At 40.2% G+C, this 24,969-nt stretch overlaps 1 protein-coding gene across 6 annotated transcripts in view; it reads right to left on the bottom strand.

The window, feature by feature from the left end:
• Nucleotides 1-24,969, bottom strand: part of birc6 (baculoviral IAP repeat containing 6) — a 219,442-nt gene that overhangs the window by 149,098 nt on the left and 45,375 nt on the right. For 5 of the 6 annotated variants that reach the window (XM_078229569.1, XM_078229567.1, XM_078229565.1 and 2 more), the window contains exons 7-16: nucleotides 24,583-24,805; nucleotides 24,145-24,308; nucleotides 23,952-24,010; nucleotides 21,070-22,467; nucleotides 12,239-12,388; nucleotides 7,447-7,672; nucleotides 4,993-5,153; nucleotides 3,460-3,594; nucleotides 1,859-1,990; nucleotides 798-982 (exon numbers count right to left, since the gene is read on the bottom strand). In XM_078229569.1, the coding sequence (XP_078085695.1) occupies nucleotides 798-982; nucleotides 1,859-1,990; nucleotides 3,460-3,594; nucleotides 4,993-5,153; nucleotides 7,447-7,672; nucleotides 12,239-12,388; nucleotides 21,070-22,467; nucleotides 23,952-24,010; nucleotides 24,145-24,308; nucleotides 24,583-24,805 (2,833 nt within the window). The remainder of the gene's footprint in view (nucleotides 1-797; nucleotides 983-1,858; nucleotides 1,991-3,459; nucleotides 3,595-4,992; nucleotides 5,154-7,446; nucleotides 7,673-12,238; nucleotides 12,389-21,069; nucleotides 22,468-23,951; nucleotides 24,011-24,144; nucleotides 24,309-24,582; nucleotides 24,806-24,969) is intronic. The other variant, XM_078229564.1, reaches the window with a different exon arrangement.

Here is a 24,969-nt window from a genome sequence, read left to right on the forward strand (position 1 = left end):
CTTCTGGAGTTTCTCAGTTGATTTCTCTGTCTGCAAGTTCTTTTTGATTTGGTACCTTTCACTGGCTAGATGGTGTGTTCTCTTAAGAGATATATAAAGCTGGCAGGGCAGAGAGCTGCTCTCTCCCTCTCGAGACTGGAGAGGTGGCAGTTGCTATGACTTGTTTTCTCCCTTACACTCTTTTATACCTGTGATGAGCTATCAGTTTTCCTACAATAGGGTTGGTCTGCTAGTGTCAACATTATCAAATTCAAATCTTATAGGTTCTTGGTAGCCGAGTGCCTGCTTTAAATTGATTGAGCAAAATTCAAACAGGTTGTCTTGTCAAGACTACTACTTGACTTTTAGATACAAATGTTTCAGCCTGGACTTTGGATGTACTTTACATTTTAAAGCTCCAACTGAAACGAAATACCAGCTTTAAAAGGGACCACACAATGTTTTTTTCCCCTCTTGCATTTCTTTTACATCTTTATCAACATCACATTCCAACTTCACAAATTGAACTCCGTAACAAACACCAACAGAGCCTGGAAAATGGTACGTGCCTTAGGTTTTTTAAAATCGTGCCTGTATTCCTGAACATTGAACTCACTTTCTCCATCCCACCCCCTGTATTAGCGTTGCTCCTGGGGCACGCTCCCAGCCACCCAATTTTCAGTATGGGGTCGCTCTAAATGTGAAGTATTAAAATGGGGGTCATGGAGGAAAAAAGTTCAGGAACTACTGCACTAAAGCCTACATGTTCACAAGTACAACAGGTTAAAATCAGTACTTTTTGCAGACCACGACTCTACCTTTCCTGCTGTAACTTTAGCAAGTAATGAAGCAAGAGAGTGACTCTTGCTATTCTGTGGTTTCGAGGCTTGCATTCTCATGACTGGCCTTATTCCACTGCCATTGGAATTCTCTTCATTTGACTTCTCATTAGCCGATCTAATGTGAACTAAAAATGATCGATATTTTCCACCAGCCATGCCTGCTGAGAAAACACAAATTAAAAATGTTGAGTTTAAACAGACAAAGCACAAATTCCACCCATTCCCTAACCACTGGACAGATGTTCAGTTTTCGGATGCATTCCAATTCCATTATAGTCTCACCACTTGATATCAATGGTATGATAAAGCAAACAGGGACAGCGAAGAGTGGATATTTTCAAAGCTCTTTGTTCTGACATATCTCAAGTAGGGAAACTTCAACTTCAGCCAATCCCTCATTCTTGACCATATATTAACTTCACCATTAAATATAGTTCATGGTTTTATAAATTCTAGAGTTCACATTTAATTAATCCTAAAAAGCAAGTAATGCAAACGATTTCTGGTCAGATAAGCAAGGAGCTGAAGAAAGTGGCATTAACACTTGGATTTCCAAGTAATCTCTCTCATTTTAAAAAAAAACTCGCTTGTTGCTAGTTCTCAGTTAGAATCACCTTTTTATTCTGCTCAGTGCAAATATATTACTGTATAACATTGTATGAAAGCTTTTGCATAAATTTATTTTGGTTCTCTATTCTGCAAATTGAGCACACGCTTTTCCTTTTGCTTGCTTGATATGATACAGGTAATCAAATGACAGTAAAACTTTAACCACGTTCCAAAAATATTCTATTAGCATAATCACAGAAAAATAGCCTTTACATCACTAGGGGGACAAAGGGTTCCAAATCCATACCTAGCATACAAATGAGATGAACTGAATGCCAAATTATATGCAATTAACAGTGTAGCTGCATAGCCCCTAGAACCTAGGCTGAGACAGATAAAATTCATTTAACTCACTTATTCACGGATACATTTCCATTGAAAATAATATGGTTTCCATTTCTGTCAGAGCTACGCCAACTTGATCTTACCTTTAATTAGCTTAGGGCTAGTTAGTGTCAGCATCCCAGCATGCCCCGAAAGATCCAAGCCACTGGCCAGCCATACTGGCCCACATAATATATCTTCTTTGTGTTCCTCCAGAAACTGACACAACCTGGGACCTTTTCAGTGCATAAAATGGAAGAAAAATATTTGGTCAATTGAAACAATTCGCATACAAAGAACAGTTTACAACCAAAGTGGGAACGAACAGAACAAAATCCTCAATAATGCAATCGACATTAATTGCTGAGGTAGTCTAACACCCATCAAGTGAACCCCAGTCATCCGATAGAACTTGCACTACTCGAGGGCATCACCACCCTCAATCCATTCAAAATCCCAGCAATGAATGATACTATCGCTATAAAAAGCACTGCAGACAGTCAGCCTCTATTTGCACAACTCTCCCACTTATAGAAATGGAATTTAACAGGCGTTTTGAAACATCAAAAGCAGCAATCTTGCTCCAATTCAATTTCTCATCATATTTCAGCTCTCATATCTGCCCATCTTTTATTTTCAGCTTTTCACAAATCTTCGGTACCGGTACACAAGGAAGAAGTCTGCAATTAATTCAGTTCCATTTCTAGAACAGTATTTAAGAGCAAAATAAAGGGCCTTTTCAAATTTTTAACCAAAAGAGTCATTGCACCAAACTCAGGGAAGTGACCCAAAATTTGAGTGCTCAAATTCCATGTGCAATGTCAGTCACTGGAGTACCTCCTCTCGGTTTGAGTTTTGAATGGCAGCTGTGGAGGAGTTGGGTACTTCACCATAAGGAAGTAACAAAATCACCATACTAATTACTATGGACAACTCTTGGAGGCTCAGAACACAAACCTACTCTTATCATGCCATGGATGTGAAAAAAAAGTGAAGACATGGCAAGAGTAAAAAGGATAATGATTTGTTTTGGGGAAAGCAAAATTCTTAAATTAGCTCGAGTTCCTCAAGAACAAAAGTTCATTCAAGCATTCTGAAATATTTAGATTTATGAGTCAGTTCTGAAACTGTTTACAGGAATACAAAATTGAGTGTAGTTACCAAATCTACAGTCGTGTGCTATTTGTTAACTTTGAGCGAGTGTTTAATATGTATTTGATCACATTCCCAAATAGGCATCAACAAAGATGTCATTCCATCTGCCATTTACTCATGTAACTGTGCATATAATCAAAATTCAAACTGGTTTATTTTCTTGAATAATTTGTTCCTTTAGAAACTTAAAAACCATAGAGTGCAGCAACATCAGTAAACAGATTATCTATATTATGGTCAGTGGAAGGAATGAAATTTCAGTCAAAATCTAATTTTCTCCAGCTACTGCATGCAAATCAAAATGTCAAAACACATCAAGAAAAATCAGTACAAATCGCACATGTTCACGACCTCCCCAAACATCTATTTGATCTCAAAGTTACACTCCTTAAAGACTGAAAGAACAAGACTTCAAATGTTAATACTGGTTGTAAGTCTGTAGACAATACACATCTCTCAAATCAAGTTTTATTTTAAAAGAGTGGGGGAACCAGTCAATGCTATAGATTAAATGTTAGGTTTTCCTCCACAAACGGTACATTTAGCTAACCTTGAGACTCATCCACATCCATCGTGTACTGCACATCTTCATTTAAATCAGTAAGCCCAGACCGTCCATTTTTCTCTACTTCCACGTGAGAAGCTGGAGATAAAGGAAACGATATCTGCTTGTCTACTGCAGACTCTACAAAGGAGCAAAGAAAGACAGACAGACCATTTATACAGAGCCTTTCACAACTTCAGGACATCCCAAAGTGCTTTTTAGTCAATGATGTCACCATTGTAACATAAGAAACATGGTAGTCAATTTACACATAGCAAGTTCCCACAAACCACGATGTGATAATGAGCAGATAAGCTGCATTAGAATTGCTCACTGAGGGATAAATATTGTCCAGGATACCAGGAAAATGCCCATGGATTTTCTACAAAAATAATATAATTTTATATTCACCTGACGGGAGGCTGGGTTGAATGTCTCAACGAAAAAACAGTGCCTCTAATAGTGCAACATTCCCATACTACTACACTGCCATACAACTACATTGGAGCAGTTTAGATTCTTCAAACATAAAACAGTGCAGAGTTCAGAGTGGGACAGAAAGCTAGAGAGAGAGAGACCATAAAGCAGGAGTTCAGAGTGTCCATAAAGCAGGTGTTCAAAGAGAGAGCGAGCCCAAAAAGCAATGAGAGTTCGGAGACAGGGAGAGAGCCTCCACAAAGTAGCAAGAGCTCTGAGAGAGAACTCAAAGCAGTGGAGAGAGAGCTAGAAGTTTACAGATACAATCTTAAAAGTGATGCTATAGGATTCCCAAGTTGATTGGTTGGTAGGTAGGTACAGGCCTTTCCAGATATTTGCTAAATCACTCCTCAGCTTCATAAAATTTGGGTTGCCGCGAATTAGAATCTTATCTCCCGTTTTATCCTTGTCCCTTTCCATAATTAAGTTAAGTAAACAGAACTATGATCATTACCACCTCCACTGTTACCCCTTTTACTTGCCCAGTTTAATTTCCTAAAACTAGTCCAGAACTGCGCCTGCTCTTGTTGGACTTTCTACATATTGTCCAAAAATGTTCCCCTGAATACACCTTAAAAATTCTGTTCTCTCCATTCCTTTCACACTAAAACTATCCCAGTTAATATCGGGGTAGTTAAATCCTCTACTATTACTGCCCAACTGTTTTTGAATTTCTCAGAGATTTGCCTACAAATTTGCTCTGCTATCGCCCTCTGACTGGTGGGTCTACAGTACGCTCCCCATACTGTAATTGCCACTTTTCTGTTCCGAAATTCAATCCATGTGGCTTCAATTGATGATCATTTACTGCAATTACAGTATATTTCAAATATTTGATCACTATATTATCACCACAATAACACACCACTTTGCAGATTATAATAGAAGCAATACACAGGATCCTTTAAGAAATAATGCACTTTACCATTTTAAGCCTCCATACTTCCCCCTGTGCAGATCATTTATTTATAGATTAAGGACATTAAGCCCCAATTTATTGGAACACATTTGCAATCAAATTTAGTAGAAAATATGGTTGAAAGTTGAAAGGAAAATCCTTACCATTAACTTTACCTAAACCAGGTGCCTTGTTTTTCAATAAAGTGACTTGAATCTGTGGAATGTTTGTGATGTTTGAATTCAAGACAAATTTGAAGTCCACATGTCCGACCATGCAGGCTTTGGGCAGCACCAACTCAAAGACATGTTCTTCCCAGCTGGTGCTATTAAAATAAAAATCATACAGAAATATATCAGTGCACAGTGGTGTTGCATTTTCCAAATGCCAATATCCCAGAAGCTGAAATCAACTCAATTATGCAAATATGAAACATTGCCAATTTTATCCACTACGTCAAAGCTCTAATGTTCAGAAAACAAACCCTGCTGGTGAAGCAATCTGGAAAATAACATGAATAAAAACACCTCTCATTTAGCTTTACAGATAAATAGGATGGGAAGGGAGGCTGTACGCTGAATTCCTTCCATAGAGCATGAGAAATATTCATAAAAATCCCACCTTTAGTTCGGAAATGTTCAAAACTGGAGGCAAACCACTATAGACTAATATAAAAAATAGAAACTAAAAATCAAAATCTCTCTCTCACAGCTTCCATTTCAGTGCACCTAAAACTGCAATCAAGGTTAGTACCATGCTAGTAATCGAATTGAATGGAAGCACTTGGTCTATTAATCAGTGTTAAACACTGAATGGTCCAAGACATGCCTCCACTAAAGAGTTTGGTAACAATCAACAAACACATAGCAATAACTTGTATGTCAGTCAATGTACGCTTTATTTTTGCAGCTAGAAAAACAAACAGCTAGCCAATTTTTAATCCATTGCATGCTGTTACCAGTTAGTAAGAGTTCATTAGCTTTTACACGCTGTTACCAGCTAGTAAGAGTCCATCAGATAAACTATCAGTTAAAACCCTTAATTTCTGTCACAGAAACAATACCACATTTGTATGCCATAAAATGTTAGGAAATGTCATAAAGCATGAAGACATTAAGGCAAGGGAGAAGATATCAGATCAGGTGACCAAAAACTTGGACAAATAAGTGGCTTTCAAGGTGGAGGGGGGATTTGGTCCAGGAATTCTAAAGCATGGGAATTAAGTAGCTGTATCCACGGCTGTCAATGGAAGGACAAAGGGTGGAACATCGGGAACACAGGATTTGGGAGCGGAGTAGGTTATTTAACCTTTTCAGACCCCTGGCTTTCCTGTCTACCCCCTTAATCCTCGACTCACTTGTCCATCTAAGATCTGTCCAACTCTGCCTGGAATAAATTCAATGATCCAGCCTTCACTGCTCCCTGAGGAACAGAATTCCAGTGACAAACAACCCTCAGAAAAAAATTCTGATTTCCATCTTAAAAGGGAGACCGCTAATTCTTAAACCGTGTCCCCTTGTTCGATTCTCCCCTACAATTGGAAACATCCTCCTGGTATCAACCTTATCAAGTCGCCTCAGGGTCTTCCATGCTTCAATAAAATCACCTCTCATTCTAAATGTCATTGAGTATAGGTTCAACCTTTCTTCATAAGATAAGGCCGTCATCCCAAGAATGAGTAAAGTGAACCGTCTCAGTACTGTTTCTAACGCAATTATATCTTTTTTTCAAATAAGCAGACCAAAACTGTACACACTATTCCAGATGTGGTCTCACCAATGCCCTGAATGGCTGCAGTAAAATTTCCCTACTTTTATAGTCCATTTCCCTTGCAATAAAGCCAATGTTCCATTTGCCTTTCTAATCACTTGCTTTAAGTGCATACCAACTTTTTGTGATAGGTGGGAGAGATGTGCAAGATACACAAAAGGCTAGAGTCATTAAGAGAATTCAATGGATGGTACAGTGCTGAAGGTTGCAGCGTTATGAAAGCAAAAGGCCATGTATGAGCTTAAATACAAGGGTAAGAATTTTAAATCTAAAACATTGGGAATTAAAAACCAAAGTTGGCCAGTGAAGACAGAAGTCACAACAGGTGTGGGAATGGATTACTGCAGTAAGTGTTTGGACGAGCTGAAGTTTTTGGAAGGTGGAGAATAGAAGACATGGCAAGAGAACACTGGAATAGTCGAAGCTGGAAACAACAAAACGTGTGTGTAAGGGCTTCAATAACATATGGGTAGAGACGGGTGATATTAGGTAGATGGAATAGATAGACTTTGTGATGGAAAGTAGTGAGTCAGAGGCTCAAACTTGGAGTTGGAAAGTAAACCAAGGTTGTGGGTGCCTGGTACTTGGAAGAGAGAAACCTACAACATGGATGGACAAGGATGATGGCTTCAATCTTTGACTGAAGGAAACAGTTTCATCAAGGCTGCAGTCTGACAACATAGTGATATGCAGTAATTCACAATGGTTTAAATGGAACTGAACCAAATTCATTAAAAGAATTAAAGCATGCTGTAAATTAAGAAACACAGCATGGCAATGTTTTTCAGCTTTACAGATTAAAAACACAAGTGGGTTTGCTCAATCTTGATCAATTTATTTTGCTGCACCTGTCTGACTGTAGCTTCCAGGTGCGTGTATGCTGGGCTGCATCCCCATGGTGCTGTTGGTGCAGGTGTTGTGGGTGTCGCCTCTGCTGTTGCTCCTGCTGAACTTCCACCCAACATGGAGGGACCGTAGCTGAAAATCGTGGGGTCAACGTCTCAAATCTAGTGAGTTCCACTAATGATGTCAATACTTCTGCGGTGAAAGACTGGTCCACCAACAAGTCAACCCCTACAAGGAAAAATAAAAAGGTCAAGTACATTTAGCAGTAATACTCTCTCTCTCCCTCTCCTCCACAATGGAAGCTATTTTTTAATTTCAAGAGATGTGAGCATCGCAAACAATTGTTGCTTATCTCTAATTGCTGGAGAAGGACGAGACCATTCAGCCCCTCAAGCCTGTTCCACCATCCAACAAGATCAGATAGTAACCTCAAATTTGCTTTACACCTAATCCCAATAACCTATCACCTTTGTTTACTAGTAAAAGTCTCATAACACCAGGTTAAAGTCCAACAGGTTTATTTGGAATCACGAGCTTTCGGAGCCCTGCTCCTTCATCAGGCACTCACCTGATGAAGGAGCAGTGCTCCGAAATTTCATGATACCAAATAAATCTGTTGGACTTTAACCTGGTGTTGTGAGGCTTCTTATTGTGCCCACCCCAGTCCAACGCCGGCATCTCCACGTCATGGCTTTGTTTATTAAGGATCTATCCACCTCCGCCTTCAGAATATTCAAGACTCAGCTTCCACAACCTTTTCAGGAAGAGTTCTAAAAGACATGCAATCAAATGAAAACATTTCACGTCATCTCCATTTTAAATGTGCAGCACCTTATTTTTAAACAGTGACCCCTCGTTCTAAATTCTTGCACAAGATAACACATAACTCAACCCGTCCACCCCAGGTATTAATTTGGTAAACATTCCCAAAACTGCATCCAATGCATTTACATTCTTCCTTAAATAAGGTGACCAATACTGTACACAGTGCTCCAAGTCTGGTCTCGTGAGTGCCCTGTACAATTGAAACACAACCTCTCTACTTTTGCACTCAATTCCCCTCACAATAAATGATAATATTCTATTAGCTTTCCTAACTTTTTGCTGTACCTGCATACTAGCCTTTTGTGATTCATACACTAGAACACCCAAGGGAACATAGTTCCCTAAAAGTGGCAACACAGGTGGCCAAGGTGATTAAAGAGGCATATGGCATGCTTGCCTTCATCAGCTGGGGCACTGAGTACAAGAGCTGGGAAATCATGTTGCAGCTATATAAAACCTTGGTTAGGCCGTATTTGGAGTATTACGCACAGTTCTGGTCGCCACACTATCAAAAGGACATGGAAGCTTTGGAGTGAATGCAAAGAAGGTTCACCAGATGTTGCCTGGTCTCGAGGGTGCTGGCTATGAGGAGAGGTTGAATAAACTAGGATTGTTTTCAGTGGAAAGGCGGCGGCTGAGGGGAGACCTGATAGAGATCTACAAAATTATGAGGGGTATAGGCAGGGTGGATCGTCATAGGCTTTTTTCCCCCCAAGGATGGAAGTGTCAATCATAAGGGGGTACAGGATCAAGGTGAGAGGGGGAAAGGTTAAGGGAGATGCGCAGGGGAAGTTTTTTCACACAGAGTGGTGAGTACCTGGAACGCATTGCCAGAGGTGGTGGTGGAAGCAGGCACATTAGCAACATTTAAGAGGCACCTGGATGGGTGCATGAATAGGGAAGGATTAGAGGGATGCAGACCGAGTAACGGTAGAAGTTTTTTTTTTGTTTAGTTAGGGCATCATGATCAGCATGGGTTTGGAGGGCCAAGGGGCCTGTTCCTGCACTATACTTTTTTTTCGTTCTTTTGTTGTTCTTTGTAACGCCCAGACCCTTCTGCACTTCAGAGCTCCACAATCTCTCACCATTTAGATTAAATGTTGCTTTTTTATTCTTCCTGCCAAAATGAACAATTTCACATTTTCCCACACTGTACTCCATTTTCCAGATCTTTTCTCACTTACTTAATTGATCTAGATCTTTCTATAACCTCATGTCATCAGCAAATTTGGCAACCATCCCTTCAATTCCTTTACCAAATCACTTTTATAAATTGTAAACAGTTGAGTTCCCAGCACTGACCCCTGCAGCATACCACTCTTGACATCTTGCCAACCCGAAAAGACCTTTTTATACCTACTCGCTGTTTCCTGTTAGCCAGCCAATCTTCTATCCATGCCAATATGTTACCCCTAATAACAAGAGCTTTTAATTTCCACAATAACTTTTGCCATGACATTTTATCAAATGCCTTCTGGAAATCCATCGGTTCCCCAGCAGGGCAGCACAGTAGTTAGCACTACTGCCTCACAGCACCAGGGGCTCAGGTTCAATTCCTGGCTTGGGTCACTGCCTGTGCCAAGTCTGCATATTCTCCCCGTGTCTGCGTGGGTTTCCTCCCTGTGCTCCGGTTTCCTCTCACAGTCCAAAGATGTGCTGGTTAGGTGCATTGGCTTTGCTAAATTCTCCCTTAGTGTACCCTAACCGGCACCAGAGTGTGACGATTAGGGGATTTTCACAGTAACCAAATTGCAGTGTTAATGTAAGCCTACTTGTGACACTAATAAAATAAACTTCTTATCCACAGCACATGTTACTTCCTCAAACAACTCAATTTGCTAAACACGATTTCCCTTTCACAAAATCACTGCAGGTCATCCAGTTTCTGCAGCATAACTGAGTGGCTGTGGATCTAGAATCATAGGTAGACCAGACCAGGACAGGATGGCAGACTTCTTTCCCTTTAGGAAACCAGACAACAATCAATGATAATTTTATGGCACGATTACTGAGACCAGCTTCCAATTCCAGCTTCATTGACTGAGCTCAAATTCCACCAGCTGCTGTCCTATGAGCATTAGCCTGGACTTCTGGATTACTAGTCCAGTGGTTTAGCAGCAGTACCACTGTACCACCATTCCTCCGGAATATGCTGGCCATGAAATCAACATCAACATCATTTTTACTCAGAATTATTTTGGATCAACATAAGCAGTACCACAAAAACAAAATCTCCAGCCAATTTTCAAGAAAAATATAGGAAGGAAAAGGATTTTTTTTTAAAAAACCTCCAACCAAACATACACATCGACTCCATGAAGATAATTGGTTTGTTTGAGAAATTTGTCACAGTCCAGCTCAATAACAGCAGCTCTTAATGTCATGGCCTTTGCTCTCTGACCCCTCATAACAGTACAAATGAGCGCAAAGAACAAAATTAAGTCTGGGTTTATAATCCCATGGTGAATATTTTCACTGCTACACTGCAAATTTGCTTCAATAGTCAGGGATTTAAAATTAGTAATTATATACAACTGGAAAATGTTCACTTTTTAATTAAACTGATGATTCTTTTGAGTAAAATCTAATCAAGTCTAACTTGTGAAAGTCTCAAGAGCATGTGATCATGGATTCCAATTTTCTCACTTGCAAAATAAATCCATAGTCTAATCAAGTTTAATGAAAACTCAGAGTACTTGGTTGAAGCGCTGCTTTTGTGTCAAAGATGCAAAAGGTTCACATTCACGTGATCATTTACCAAAATAGGATGCAGGGAAATGACTTTAGCAAAATTGCGAAAAAATAAAGTTGCTCTGAAAAAGAAGCAATCGTCTTACTCTGACTGCATTAGTTTATTGAAAAGAACTGTATATTTTAGAGGAGGATTGTGAAATTTGCATCTGTACGGTAATGAGACTATTCTGAGGGTAATCTAAATGCACATGAACAAACAAAAAATGGAATAGTGCTGACAACCGTTCCCAAAAATGCGGAGATTATAGAAAACAGTTCCAAAATTTTAAATTAATTCTGAAGCTTCAGGGAAAAACAGAGCTTCCTCTCCACAACTCAATGAAAGGATTCCCTTTGATTTGATTTGATTGGCCCAATGGTCAAACTCCAAACAGCCAGTTGTCTCCAGCTCCCTCCTTTTCCCAGATCGAGTATGGGGAGATAGAAACACATTTACTTACGTCCCTTTTTCTGACGTCTAATCCCATGGCCTTTAGTGCTACAATTCGTACCCACATTAACAATCCAAAATAAACTCCATTGACTACCACGCACCTCCCCCTCCTTCCTCCTTAGACAAGTAGCTATTAATACATGGCCATGTAACTCAGCATCCAGAGGGCTCCTCACAACTAAACCCCTCCATTTCACATGTGACTGAACATGTTCTCACCCAACCTTTATTACAAAAGGTTTACAGCTAAAAAAGCCTCTGGAAACCAATTAACCCATTTCATTCCACACCTTTGACCTCCCAAACACTGGGTCCATTCCAATCACTTCTCTACTTGGTCACTTTTTACAAGATTAGAAATTTACCCTCAAAAGAGCTGCCTTCTGATGTCCTCTAAACACCTCAACATAGTTCACATATAATTAATTACTTTGTGCACAGATAATTCTGTGGGAAAATGTGATTGTCATTTTAAGGCAGCAAACTCCCAGAAACAATTATGAGAGGAATGACAAATTAATCTGTCTTTGATGGTGTTGACCAAGGGGAAAATGTTGCCCGAGACTCTCATTCAACAATGCGGGGCACAGACTTGATTTCTCTTCTTCCTCCCCTACCTTATAACTTCACCTTATCTGAATAACTAATAACTAGGCAAAGGCCAAGTATCTCCCTGAAAGGAATAAAAATATTCTACCACAAGACTCAACACTTAATGCATTACCCACAACATGAGAAGCAAGGTAAACACCTATTGACTTGCCCGATATCAAAATTCTTACCTGTAATTCCAGGACTAGATGGGTTAGATGTGTATCTGCTTCCTTCAGACAATTGATCTGTCCCTTTCGAAAGGTTGCCGTCCACAAATATATCGGTTTCATCTGCATCTTCACCAGTCCCTCCAATCTGAAGGAAATGAAGTTCTCCACCTTGGATAAAAATAATTTCATCACAGCACATTCCTCAGTTCCAATTCCCAATTGAGGGGCAAATTAGTTTAGCCTAATTGTAGGCAACTATATGGATGCATTCAATGCCCTTCCTCAGTTAGCCTATTTGAACACTTTGAACAGGATTGTACTGCAAATCTGTTATCAAGGGTTAATCTCTGATCTGATTTCTCCAGTGTACCCAATGTCCACTCTATCATGATAATGATCATCAATATATACTTGATGACTATCAATTTTCAAAATGTCCTTCAAATACAATCCTTCAGATGGTAGCCAGATTATTTTTTGAGCGGTAAACTGAACATTTGCTGTACTATATTTAATCATAAATGAAAACTACTGATTACTATCTAAGCTCAGTTTAAAACCTCAAGCTCCATACCATTTCATTAACACCATAATTAGATTCCAGATACTGCTAAATAGTGCCTGACCTCCCTACATTTTCTCCAGTTATAGTCAATTCAATATCCAGGCAAACCAATTTTCTCTAACTATAAATTGGCAAAATATACCTTAGCTATGCTGCATTTAACAAAGTAGCTTCTGTATGGTCTCAGATTGCCCAAACTGTCCTTTATAAGTGAACCACAAATGCGACCACCTATCCCCTCCTCACATAATCCATATTAAATCCAAAGGCATAGCATTCATTTTCTAATTTATAACTTAGAGTAAGACTTTTTTTCCAACAACATATGACCAAACAGCAATGACAGTACGGTCATTTAAACTTTTCCACAATTGAAATTTTTAAAATAATGGTAACCAGTTCCAGCCACTTTCACATTTATTGAAGGACTGAGCTGTTTAGGTGATTGGAACAATATGCCATTGCCTCTTGGATGCAAGCATAGGTTAATAAAAATGTCAGTGACAAGAATCTAATCTGATACGACTTTAGGCAATCTCACCCCAGGATAACATAGACTGCTGTGCATAAATTGCCCATAATCCAACTTCTATTATTCTGACTCTTATCTGCAATCCGAAATAGCTACCAACATTTTCACATGGAGAATTCTTATGCAAAATTGCCTGTTGCACTATTTTATTTATTTTGCATTGCATCTTTTTTTGATGAACAAAACCTACTTTTTCATTCTTTTGGTACCTCAAATTGCTTCAAGCAACAGTAAACTCGACTATCTACCAAACCTTGGCAAGGAAATTGTAAACTCAAACTGATGCAATGATGTATTTGCTCACTTGTTTGTGCTACATAATCCGGCGTGGCCATCTCCTCCTCTTTCTCCAACCCCACCGTCACCTGCCCAATTCTCCACATCAGTAAAACACCCATCCCATCCACAAACATCCATCCCTCCAACCCACACACTGTTCTCCCTACATTAAAAAGGAGCATAGAGGTCAATTGCACAAAAATATTTTAGCATTCATCAACGGAGCAAATTCTATAATTAAGGACACTGGAAAACTGATCAGAGATAGATTGGTTGTTGATTAATAAGAGGATCAGGGGTTATGGGGAAAAGGCAGGAGAAAAATATCAGCCATGATTGAATGGCGGGGCAGACTCAGTGGGCCGAGTGGCCTAATTCTGCTCCTGTGTCTTATGGTCTTATGATGCAGAAGTTATTGAGATGTACCCTCTATTTCCCCTATGGAAACGTTTCAAGCTGTTGTGAAAATTTACTTGCGAACCTGGTGACAAACCAGATTGTTAAAATTATTTATCAACTTTCCTCCCCTGTCAGATCACAAAGGCATTATCTGCCCCTCTGTCACAGTCAGAGTCAAGTCACGTTTGTACTATTCTCTCTCCCTAGGATGGACACAGAGGTTGCTTTTGTTGGTCAGGTCATCTAAAACACGAGGGCAGTTTCAGTATAATGAACTGATTATTTAGAACTGAGACGAGGGGAAAATTCTTTATTCAAAAAGGTTGTGAATCTTGGGAATTCGCTAGCCCAACGGGTTGCAGATGCTCCATCATCGAATACCTGTTGACTTGCCCAGTCGACAGATTTTTGGTCTCGGGGAATTAAGGGAGGTGGGGCAGGGAAAGCAAAGTGAAGTTGAAGTCTGAGATTATCCATGACCATATTAATGGCGGAGCAGGCTTGATGGGCTGTGTGGTCTACTCAAGTTCCTATTTCATATACCCATCACTATTACATCCAGCTCCAGCCTAATCTTCCGCTCTGGAAGATTATGTTGACTGATGAAGAGCAGGAATTCCTGATCTTGAAAAATAAGATAAGAAATTCCAACATGGTGTGCAGAAGTATTTTATCTTCTGGAACTACAGCAGCACCAGGTGGAAGTCAGGAGTGGCATCAAGAGACAAGCCATGCATGACTCTGGACAACTTCCAGAGGGCAATAATATGATGGTCATCAATGGCACAATAATTTGAACAATAAATGGCCAACCATTTATTGAGCATTACCCTGGATCTCTCGAAATCTTTCAAGCAAAATGGCCACATCGCACAAATCTAATGGAATTAATTTCTTGCAAAACAGACTTCATAGACATGGGCAACTTTATAAATAAAACCAAACCGAACAACATTTTCAGGAAATTTTTGATGGCATTCTGCATAATAAAAACAATTAAGGCACATGGAATGAATTGGAAACTAGCTAAATGGATTCAAAACTAGGACACAGATAGTAGATGACAAAATAAATATGAAAGATCTGGTTTGGAAAGGTGTGTACAACCTTTCTTCAGACTTCCTCCAGGTTCTGTGGTCATTGCTGCTCAACAGAATACTATCTGAAACAAGACAGTCTGCTGATGACACTAAGCTAAGTGCCAAGGTCAACAGCAAAACAGCTAGAAGGAATCTGGAATGTTTAGATTGATGGCTTAGCAATGTTGGATGGATTTTCATGTGAAGAAACGCAAAATTATTCAACAATGGAATAGGAAACTTGTCAAGAAGTGAAGCATTGTTTTTTCACGAAAATGGAATGGGATTGAAGAGTGATTGATGATCAAAGGAAGTTCCCAATCAACAAATCAGAAATCATAAATGAGGCTGCATATCACAAAGCAATCTGGCTAATCAGTGACATGACCAGAATCTAAAATCAATACTGAACAATCTATACATCAGAAAGCTAGCTTTCCATGGTGTGCACACAATCCCAACCACAACAAATTTCATGTCACCTTTATTTGATCAGGAATATAAATCAATGAGTTTGGACCCACCCAACATTAAAGAAATTTGATCATAGTAAAAAGAGGAGCTTAAATGTTTAATGCAGCACTGAAGGGAGTGGCTGATTGATTTTATTTAGTTACTACCCGTTTAAAAGATTGTGGCCCAGAAACAAAAAGAGTGCCTAACATGACTCCCAATTGTGACCTGAGCTTTGATATAATAAGTTAATTAGATTAAATAGGTAAATTAGAACAATTCTGAAGGGTTGGGAACAATCTGTGCAAATCAAGTTAGTCACAATACCGTAGAGGAGAAATTCCTATAGTGTAAATGGGATGGTTTTCTGGACCAATAGGTTGAGGAACCAACTAGAGAGTCGGCCTTTCTAGACTGGATATTGGGTAACGAGAAAGGAATAATTGGCAAGCTAGTTGCGTGAGACCCCTTGGGGATGAGCGACCATAACATGATAGAGATTTTCATCATGATGGCCAGTGATGTAGTTGATTCTGAGTCTGGTGTCCTAAATCTTAATAAAGTAAACTACGATGAAATGAAGCATGAATAGGTAATGATAGATTGGAAAATGTTACATAAAGGGATGACTGTGGATAGGCAATGGCAAAAATTCAAGGAGCACGAGTGAACTGCAACAATGGTTTATTCCTGTGTGGTGCATAAATAAAACTGGAAAGATGGTCAAACCATTGGTCACAAGGGAAATTAGGGGAGAGGCATACAAACTGGCCGAGGAAACAACAGACCTGAGGATTGGGAGCTGTTTAGAATTCAACAAGGGAGGACCAAGGGACTGATTAAGAAGGGGAAAATGGAGTACGAGTGGAAGCTTGTGGGGAACATAAAAACTGACTGTAAAAGTTTTTATAGGCAGGTGAGGTGAAGGCAAACATAGGTCCCTTACAGTCAGAAGCGGGAATTTATAATAGGGAACAAAGAAATGGCTGACCAACTGAATACATACTTTGGTTCAGTCCTCACAAAGGAGGATACAAATAAGATGGCAGAAGTGTTGGGGAACACAGGGTTTAATGAAAGGGAGGAACTGAAAGAGATCAGTTTTAGTAGAGAAATGGTGTCGGGGAAACTGATGGGATTGAAGGCCGATAAATCCCCACAGCCTGATCATTTATATCCCAGAGTACTAAGGAAGTGGCCTGAGAAAAAGTGGATGCATTAGTGATCATCTTCAACAGGTGGCATGATGGTACAGTGGTTAACATTACTGACTCTCAGTACCAGGGACCCGGGTTCATTCCAGCCTTGGGTGACTGTCTGTGTGGAGTTTGCACGTTCTCCCCGTGTCTTCGTGGTTTTCTCTGGGTGTTCCGGTTTTCTCCCAGTCTAAAGATGTGCGGGTTAGGTGGATTGGCCTGCTAAATTGCCCTTTAGTGTCCCACAAGGTTTAGGTTAGGGGGGATTAGTGGGATAAATAGATGTTGGTTTATGGGGATAGGACTTGGCTAAGATGTTCTGTCAGAGAGTCGGTGCAGGCTCAAAGGGCCAAGAAGCCATCTTCTGCACTTAGGGATTCGATGTGAATAGAATAAAATTTTAGTTGCATGATTGGTTTAAGAGCCAGTCACATGATTTGATGGCGATGTCATTAGGGTGTTTCACAGGCTGCTGTTTGTTCTCTGTACATGCAAAAACTCCTAGAATAAATCTGTTGTTAGTTTGAATTTGTGTATGTAATCCACATCTTTTTCTAACGTAGTTAGGACATTACAAGAGTCAACCACATGCTGTGGATCTGGAGACACATGTAGGTTAGACCAGTCTTGGATGGCAGATTTCCTTTCCTAAAGGACATTTGTGAACCAGATGGGTTTTTATGACAATCAATAATGGTTTTGTGGTCGTCATTAAACGCCCACATTTCACCATCTGCCACGGTGGGATTTGACCCTCGGTGCCCTGAGCATTGCCCTGGATCTCTCGGTTATTAGTTCAGTGGCAATACCCCTATGCTACTGGTTCTCCCTGAAACATAAACTGTATGCAACCACTGCCCAAGATGGTTGTAAAACTGAAGTCATACACAAGCCTCTGCACACGATTCTTCTCCATAAAAAATTCTTGATTTTTCGTGCTGCTGTGGGAAGTTGGTGATTATTGGAGGCGGGGCGATTCCCACACAGGGTGAATGCGAAATGAAGCAAAATAAAAAAAATCATAGAATTATAGAAACCCTACAGTGCAGAAGGAGGCCATTCGGCTCATCGAGTCTGCACCGACCACAATCCCACCCAGACCCTATCCCCATATCCCTACATATTTACCCACTAATCCCTCAAACCTACACATCTCAGGGCTCTAAGGGGCAATTTTTAGCATGACCAATCAACCTAACCCACACATCTTAGGACTGTGGAAGGAAACCGGAGCACCTGGAGGAAACCTACGCAGACACGAAGAGAATGTGCAAACTCCACACAGACAGTGACCCAAGCCGGGAATTGAACCCAGGTCCCTGGAGCTGTGAAGCAGCAGTGCTAACCACTGTGCCACCGTGCAGCAATCCTAAAATGCTTATTTAGATCACCTTGCAGTTAAACTGGGCAGAGACCTTCAACCTATCTCCTGGAATGAACATGGTCTGAGAAAATAATACAGGAGATACACCACATGGGCAAGGGGATAATTCCCTTTGTCATGTTCTTAGAACAATAACAGATTCCAAAATAAGCTAATGGAAAAATGATGACTGATTCATACCAGACAACAGAACTGTGGATGCATGGGGGCCTAACTTATCCACACACAAGTGGCGATGAACTTTCAAAGAGACTGTAGTAGGCAACATACAAAGTTCTGCCTCTCGGGCTGCTAATTGTTACATAGCCCTACTCCCCAGAGGTGGTAGAGTTGGTCTGTGGCCAATCGTGATTTATTGATTCCTCACTATCTACCTGGAAGAATGGCTCCCAGAACACTAGCAATATCATTTAGAGTATTATCTGGTGTGCCTGAATGATCCAAAGAATAAGACCATATAATTCCATTGCAAGAGAAGTGAAGTGAAGGACAGGGGAGGGGTGCATGCGTCTGGTGAAGAGGCAAAGATGTAGACAGTAAAATAAATAAATCCAGCACGTTCGTACCACTCCAGTTCGAGTAGCACAGGCCTGGGTATAGGTTTGTGCCTTTCAATAAAATCACTTGTCACTCTTCTAAACTTCAGAGAACATAGGCCCAACTTATTAAGCCTCAACACAGGATGACTCTCTCAACTCAGAGACCAAGGTAATGTCCTACGCTCTATCGTCTCCATTGCAAGTACATCCGTCCTTAAATATGAAGTCTGAAGGTGCGCAGTCTTCCAGGGGTGGTCTCACCAAAACCCTGTACAATGCAGCAAGACTTTTCTCCCTACTCCAAACACCTTGTAATAAAATTTGCCTTCGTAATTATTTGCTGTACCTATATGCTAGCTTCCTGCATTCCTTGTCCAAGCACACCCAAATCTCTGAGCATCAATACAAGTTTCACACCTTTTAAAAAATATTCTAATTTTCTATTCTTATGACCAAAGTGAATATCGTCACACACCCCTGCACCCACCATCTGCCACCTTGCTGCCTATTCACTCAAACTGTCTATATTTCTTTGCAGCCTGCATCCTTCTCACAATTTACCTTTCCACCTAACTTTCTATCAGAAAGCTCAAATAAATTACACTGTTGCTTCATCTAAGTCATTGATCCAGATTTTAAATTGCTGAGGTCCTAGCACTACATTCCTTGTGACACTCCACTAGTCACAGCCGGCCAACCTGAAAATGCACCGTTTATGTCCACCCAGTTTCCTGTCCATTGACCAATCCTCTATGTATGTTAATATACTACCCCAACTCCACAAACCCTCAACTTAAATCATAACCTTTTGTGTGACACCTCAGAATGGCTTTTGGTAATCCAGGCACATTACATCTACTCATTCGCCTTTATCTATCCTATGAAAAACTCTCAAGACTTTCTTAAAAGTCTTTTTCAATCAGACTGCCTGAAAGTCCGCAAGTCTCATTGTGTTGGAGAGACAAAAGGGGTGAAAATCATTAGTGAACCTTAGGGAATTAAAATCTAACAAATCACTGCATTTTTCCCATGACTATGGTAGGTTAACTGGCTTGTAGTTCCCCGTTTTCTCTTTCTCTCCTTTCTTGAAGAGCAGTGTTACATTTGCCAACTTCCAAGCTGATGGCTGTTCCCCAATCTAAGGAACTTTGGAAAATCATAGCAGGCATATCCAGCATCTCTGTAGCTATCTCTTTCATAACCCTAGGGTGTAGGTCATCATTCCCCAGGGATTTGTTGGATTTTAGTTCCTTAAGGTTCACCAATGATTTTCACCTCTTATGTCTCTCCAACACAATGAGACTTACGGATTTCCAGGCAGTCTGATTGAAAAAGTCCTACACCGCCCAGAGAGACAGTGAGCACGAGGATAGCAGTTGCTGTAGTCTGCAGAGGGAAAGGCTTTTTTCACTGTTAGCTACTTGACAGAATGCTGGAGAAAGCTTGTTCACTAGTCAAAGAGAAGGAACCCAAGACAATTGAAGGACACTGAAGATTTGCCCTGGCAAGGCCAGGAGAAGAATTGGCCCACTGAAAAAGTCAGTTGAGAAATTCTCAAGATGACTGAGGGAGAGGATCTTTGATTGTTGCTGGATGTTATGACTCAGTGAAACAGGGATACATGAATCCATTGGAAACTGGGTGTGACTTTAGACTGGCGTTAAGATATTAATAAGGGATTTATTTTCTGCAGTTTGGAGTATTAGTTGTCTACTAAGTAATAAGTCAAGGCTGATTTTAGTTTATTATAGTAAAAGTCTTAAACCTCGAATTCTTGTTGTGTGGTTCCTTTAAATTGGTCACTGGTAATTCAAATATCTTTTTAAAAAGTTATCAGTCTCTACAAGGATAACAGCAATAATAAATAGATCTTGTGATGACTTCAGCCAGGCTAATGAGGTTAGATTGCTTGAGTATGAAAAGAAATACCTGATGAGTCTTAATTGATGGTTAAATCAGGGAGCCTCATGCTCCCTATTTAAAGCAGGTGTGTCAGACTCCCAGCCTGCATTCAGCAGGGAGCAACTGGAGAGCTGGCAGTGTACAGATGTTTGGTGTAAATAAAGTAACTTGGTGGCGGGACTTTCGCCCCCGTGGAGTTATTACAGATCAAGATATTTTCTGTTATTACAGAAAATGCAGGGCACTGGTCAGCTTCAAAGAAATGTAAAATCCCAATTGAACTCCCATTTTCCTTTGTATCGTCGACAGTCTTAGCAAGCTGGTGCAACAAACATTCAGTTACTTCAAATACAGTCTAACCAAATTAGATTATACACAACACAATGCCCAATCCTGGAAAAGATCACTTATAAAAACATTTTTAAAGTTACCATTAAAGAAACATTTCAAGTCAACAGAAGTCTTTGCTTTTAAAGAATTACACTTTTCTAAACGACGAAAGTTGGGTGAAGTTTTCTTACCATCGGTGCAAGCACAAAGTCTGTCTGTTCCAGAGCAGTACACCACGGAGATAAAAGGATCTAGCTCATTACTGCTCTCTTTTCTAGGTGGCTCCACATTAGCCAGAGTTTCAAAGTTTGAGAGATCTAAAATTTTTATAAATCCTCCCTGAGTAGTGACTACTAAATGCCCCAGATTAGATGCATTAGATTTCTTTTCTCGCAAAATCCCATTTTTTGAAGTCAAAGGCGTTTCATCTATTACTTCCTCGCAGTCATCGTCTCTATTTTCCAGTACATCCGGTGGAAGTAATATTAGTGAGGTAACTGCGTCCTGTGGATCCTTGATATGCTGGACTTTAATAGGTTGTTCTTCTAATGTTACTATCCTTGTGCTGTAATTCATCTTATAAAGCAGAAGATAACCACCACTCAGAGTTCTTTGCTCAGGTTGGATTATAAGTGGAGTTTTTGTTTCAGTGGGCGACTCTTCCTGAAGAAAACCAATATCTGCATTAATCCCTATGGTAAGGTTGGATTCTAAATCTCCTTTACTTCTATTACACAGTGCAGAGTTCAACTTATTTAAATTATTCAAGGCCTCTACTTGACTCATTGCACTCAAGGGTGTAACAGGACAAGTCCGCAGTCCTATCAAAAGATGAATTCCGTCAGCACAGGGTGTGATAGAATCAACATGGAGGTTCTCCTCTTCAGCAAACTTTGGCAGCCGCAGGCAATGGACTAGGGCACCAGGTTTCGGAACCAGTGAACTCCATTTTTCAGAGTCTACAGAGGCAAGGTTGGCTGCAGCATCAGCAAACTGTTGAATGTATGTCATAGGTGGATCCTGCAACAAGAGTTGTTCCTGGCTATCTAATTCCATTTCTATTATCTGTGGAACAGTAAAACCTTCATCATGTAAACTTTTACTCACAAGATTGTTCATTTGTGCAAAAACTTTACTTGCCTTTTCATCAGATTCTTTAATGCTATAAAGCAATAATAAAGGCAAGGTCCTTCTTACTAATGGCGAACTCAGTTCTGAGAAACTGCAGGATTCATTGTCCATGGTCGCCTGCTCTGACACACTTTCACTTTGAGTCCTGCTTAAAGAGTCCAGAGACCTCCGCGACTGACTACTAATAGGAGAGGCAGCGGCAGATTTGTAAGATAATAAAACTCCTGCTAATAAACACGGAAAGGGAATGTTGTGCTGTTCAGCATGCTTTTCCTTAGCTTTTTCACTCTTGTTGTTGACAGTCGACGTGTTGCCACCCAATTCCTCGAGGTCCTTAACAGTGTCCTCAAGCACATTTGCCACTATTTCCCACTGGCGCTTTTCAGGCTGTTGGAGAATACTCAGTGTGGTCACATCTAAGCTGACGTCCATGTTGCAATCCTTCTGAGAAGTATGTCCTAATAAAAATAAGATTTTCATGTTAATATTGTAAAGCGTCAGCTAATGCTGCTAGATTTCTTTACGTCTAGTTTAATAACGCAACACGATCGTAACTTCTGCCCAAAGACATTACTTCATCCTTCAAATCTGCTGTTAATAAGTTTTCTGATGACATTTGCCTCCCTACAGCGAAAATTATGCAATTTCACCAACAGAAGCAGTTTGCATTACATATCCTATTACTCTGTATAATGTCCACCATGTATCCTCATTACCTCATTTTGAACAAGATTTACCCATTTTAAAAATTGCAACGTGAAATGTATCAAATATAACTTCATAACAAATGCTAACTTTTAATTTCATGGAGAAGGGAATTGGAAGAAAAGTGGGGGTAGGATTGATGAACTAGCTGCCTTCTTTCTTGTACATTATGATAGGAAATGGAGCAGCTAATTTTCACATTAGAAGGTCTCAAACAGCAATGAGATAAATACACAGATAATGGTTCAGGTGTTGGTTCAGGGATAAATACAGATCAAACTCCCTGACTGTACTTCGAATAGTGCCATGGAATCTATGTCTACCTGTGGGGGAAGTTGAGCCCTCTGTTAAAATGTCTCATCCAAAAGGTGGCACTGTCAACAAACAGAGTCTTAGTAGTGCCCTTAGTACGGCACAAGAGTCGGCCTAGATTTTATGCCCACGTCTATGAAATGAAGCTCGAACCCACAGCCTCTGACTTCGGGGCAAGAATGTTACTAGAGAGTCCTGTCTGACACCTTAGCTCAAGGGATAAACCTAGCTGTAAATTCTCTACATGGAGAGCAAACTACATTTAATTGGCCTTAAGAGAAAATGCTGGAAAATCTCAGCAGGCCTGGCAGCATCTGACAGGAGAGAAAAGAGCTGACGTTTCGAGTCCAGCTGACCCTTTAACAAAGCCAGCTGAAGATCACCGTGGTACTCAGGAACTAGTGTAGAATCTGGCTGCTTTCTAAACAATTAGCTCTGATATACTGAAATGAGCTTTGACACAGGGCCATCTGGACTCGAAACCTCAGCTCTTCTCTCTCACAGATGCTGCCAGACCTGTTGAGATTTTTCCAGCATTTTCTCTTTTAGTTTCAGATTCTAGCATCCGCAGCAATTCGCTTTTAATTGGCCTTATTGTTGGCTGCTAATCTTGAGATGATCCAGGAAATGGGCATGTGTTGTGATGACGATTGCTGTTATTTGACTTTCCGACCTACATCAGAGGTGATAAAAAGTGTTTCAAGTTTATTACCTAAGAACTTGTTTACTTTGCTTTTGCCTGATAAGAAAGTCAATTCTCAGCTCAGGAACCTGTGTAGAATCTGGCTGATTTCTGAACAATTAGTTCTGATATAATGAAATAAGCCAGTCTGTAACCAACACTGATCCCGCACACTCAGCATAGAACAATGTTATGGAAAGTGGTAATTATAGGGAAGGGGTGAGTTTCCAGTTTTGATCATACCTGTTGCTGAATCTGTTCTGGAATGCTCTTCACTATCGGAATCTTCCAGCTGATCATCACTGTATTTAAAGAACACAGTTCCATGAGTGGCATACAACATCAGCCTCAATATGAAATTTTCCAGCAATTGGATTATGTCAAGTTGAAGTATCAATCCAGAAAATTCAAACTTTTACTATAATTCGCTCATTACCTGTCACCTTCTAATTTTGGTATGTCAGAACAACTGGAAGAGTCTTCCAACCATGAGAGTGTTGGCCTTCGGGATTCACTAGTTGGCCCATGTTCTACCTCAGGTATAGAAATCTGCCTCAAAATTGCTGCATCATAAGGATTGATGTCAAATTTCAAATGAACCTGCATTTAAAGGAGAAAAAGTGATGGTTAAAAAGGATCTCCGGTGCATAGACTTGATGAGTATTTTTTTATTCTTTCATGGTGGCCAGACGGCGAGAGAGAGAGAGTGTGCGAGACGGCGAGAGACAGCGATAGAGCGCACAAGAAACAGTGAGAGATAGCGAGCATGAGCACAAACTCTGGCCTTAATTCTGCACTAAATATCATTCAGAAGGAGGATACATGTAGTGATAATTAAAACTCAGACATTCACCCACTAAAATAATTGTGATACCTTCATCATTTTAGATACATCCCATATACAGATCTTCCCACGCCTTGTTGATGCAGCCAGGAAATGAGGACAGCTTCCAAAGCCAACACATGCTATTCGATCAGGGACATCTACATTGGGAAACTGTGCTGGACTTGTTGCCAATGTTATTGATAGTGGCACATTTTGCGTGTGTTCACCCTTCACAAATGGACAGTTAGGAGAATGCCGTTCATGTTCTGACCTGCATTGTATGAAAAAAACATTCAAAATTATCAAGACTACAGACACAGTTGGCAAAGCCTTCATAATATCACAATTGGTATTTTATGGAACTAGATTAAACTGCTGCAAAGTCAAAGGCTCGATAAAAGCATTCTATTTATTAATATTGCAGCCTAAACGCCA

This window comes from Mustelus asterias, chromosome 15 (assembly GCF_964213995.1).
Source record: "Mustelus asterias chromosome 15, sMusAst1.hap1.1, whole genome shotgun sequence".
In the NCBI taxonomy this organism is placed as follows: Eukaryota; Metazoa; Chordata; class Chondrichthyes; order Carcharhiniformes; family Triakidae; genus Mustelus; species Mustelus asterias.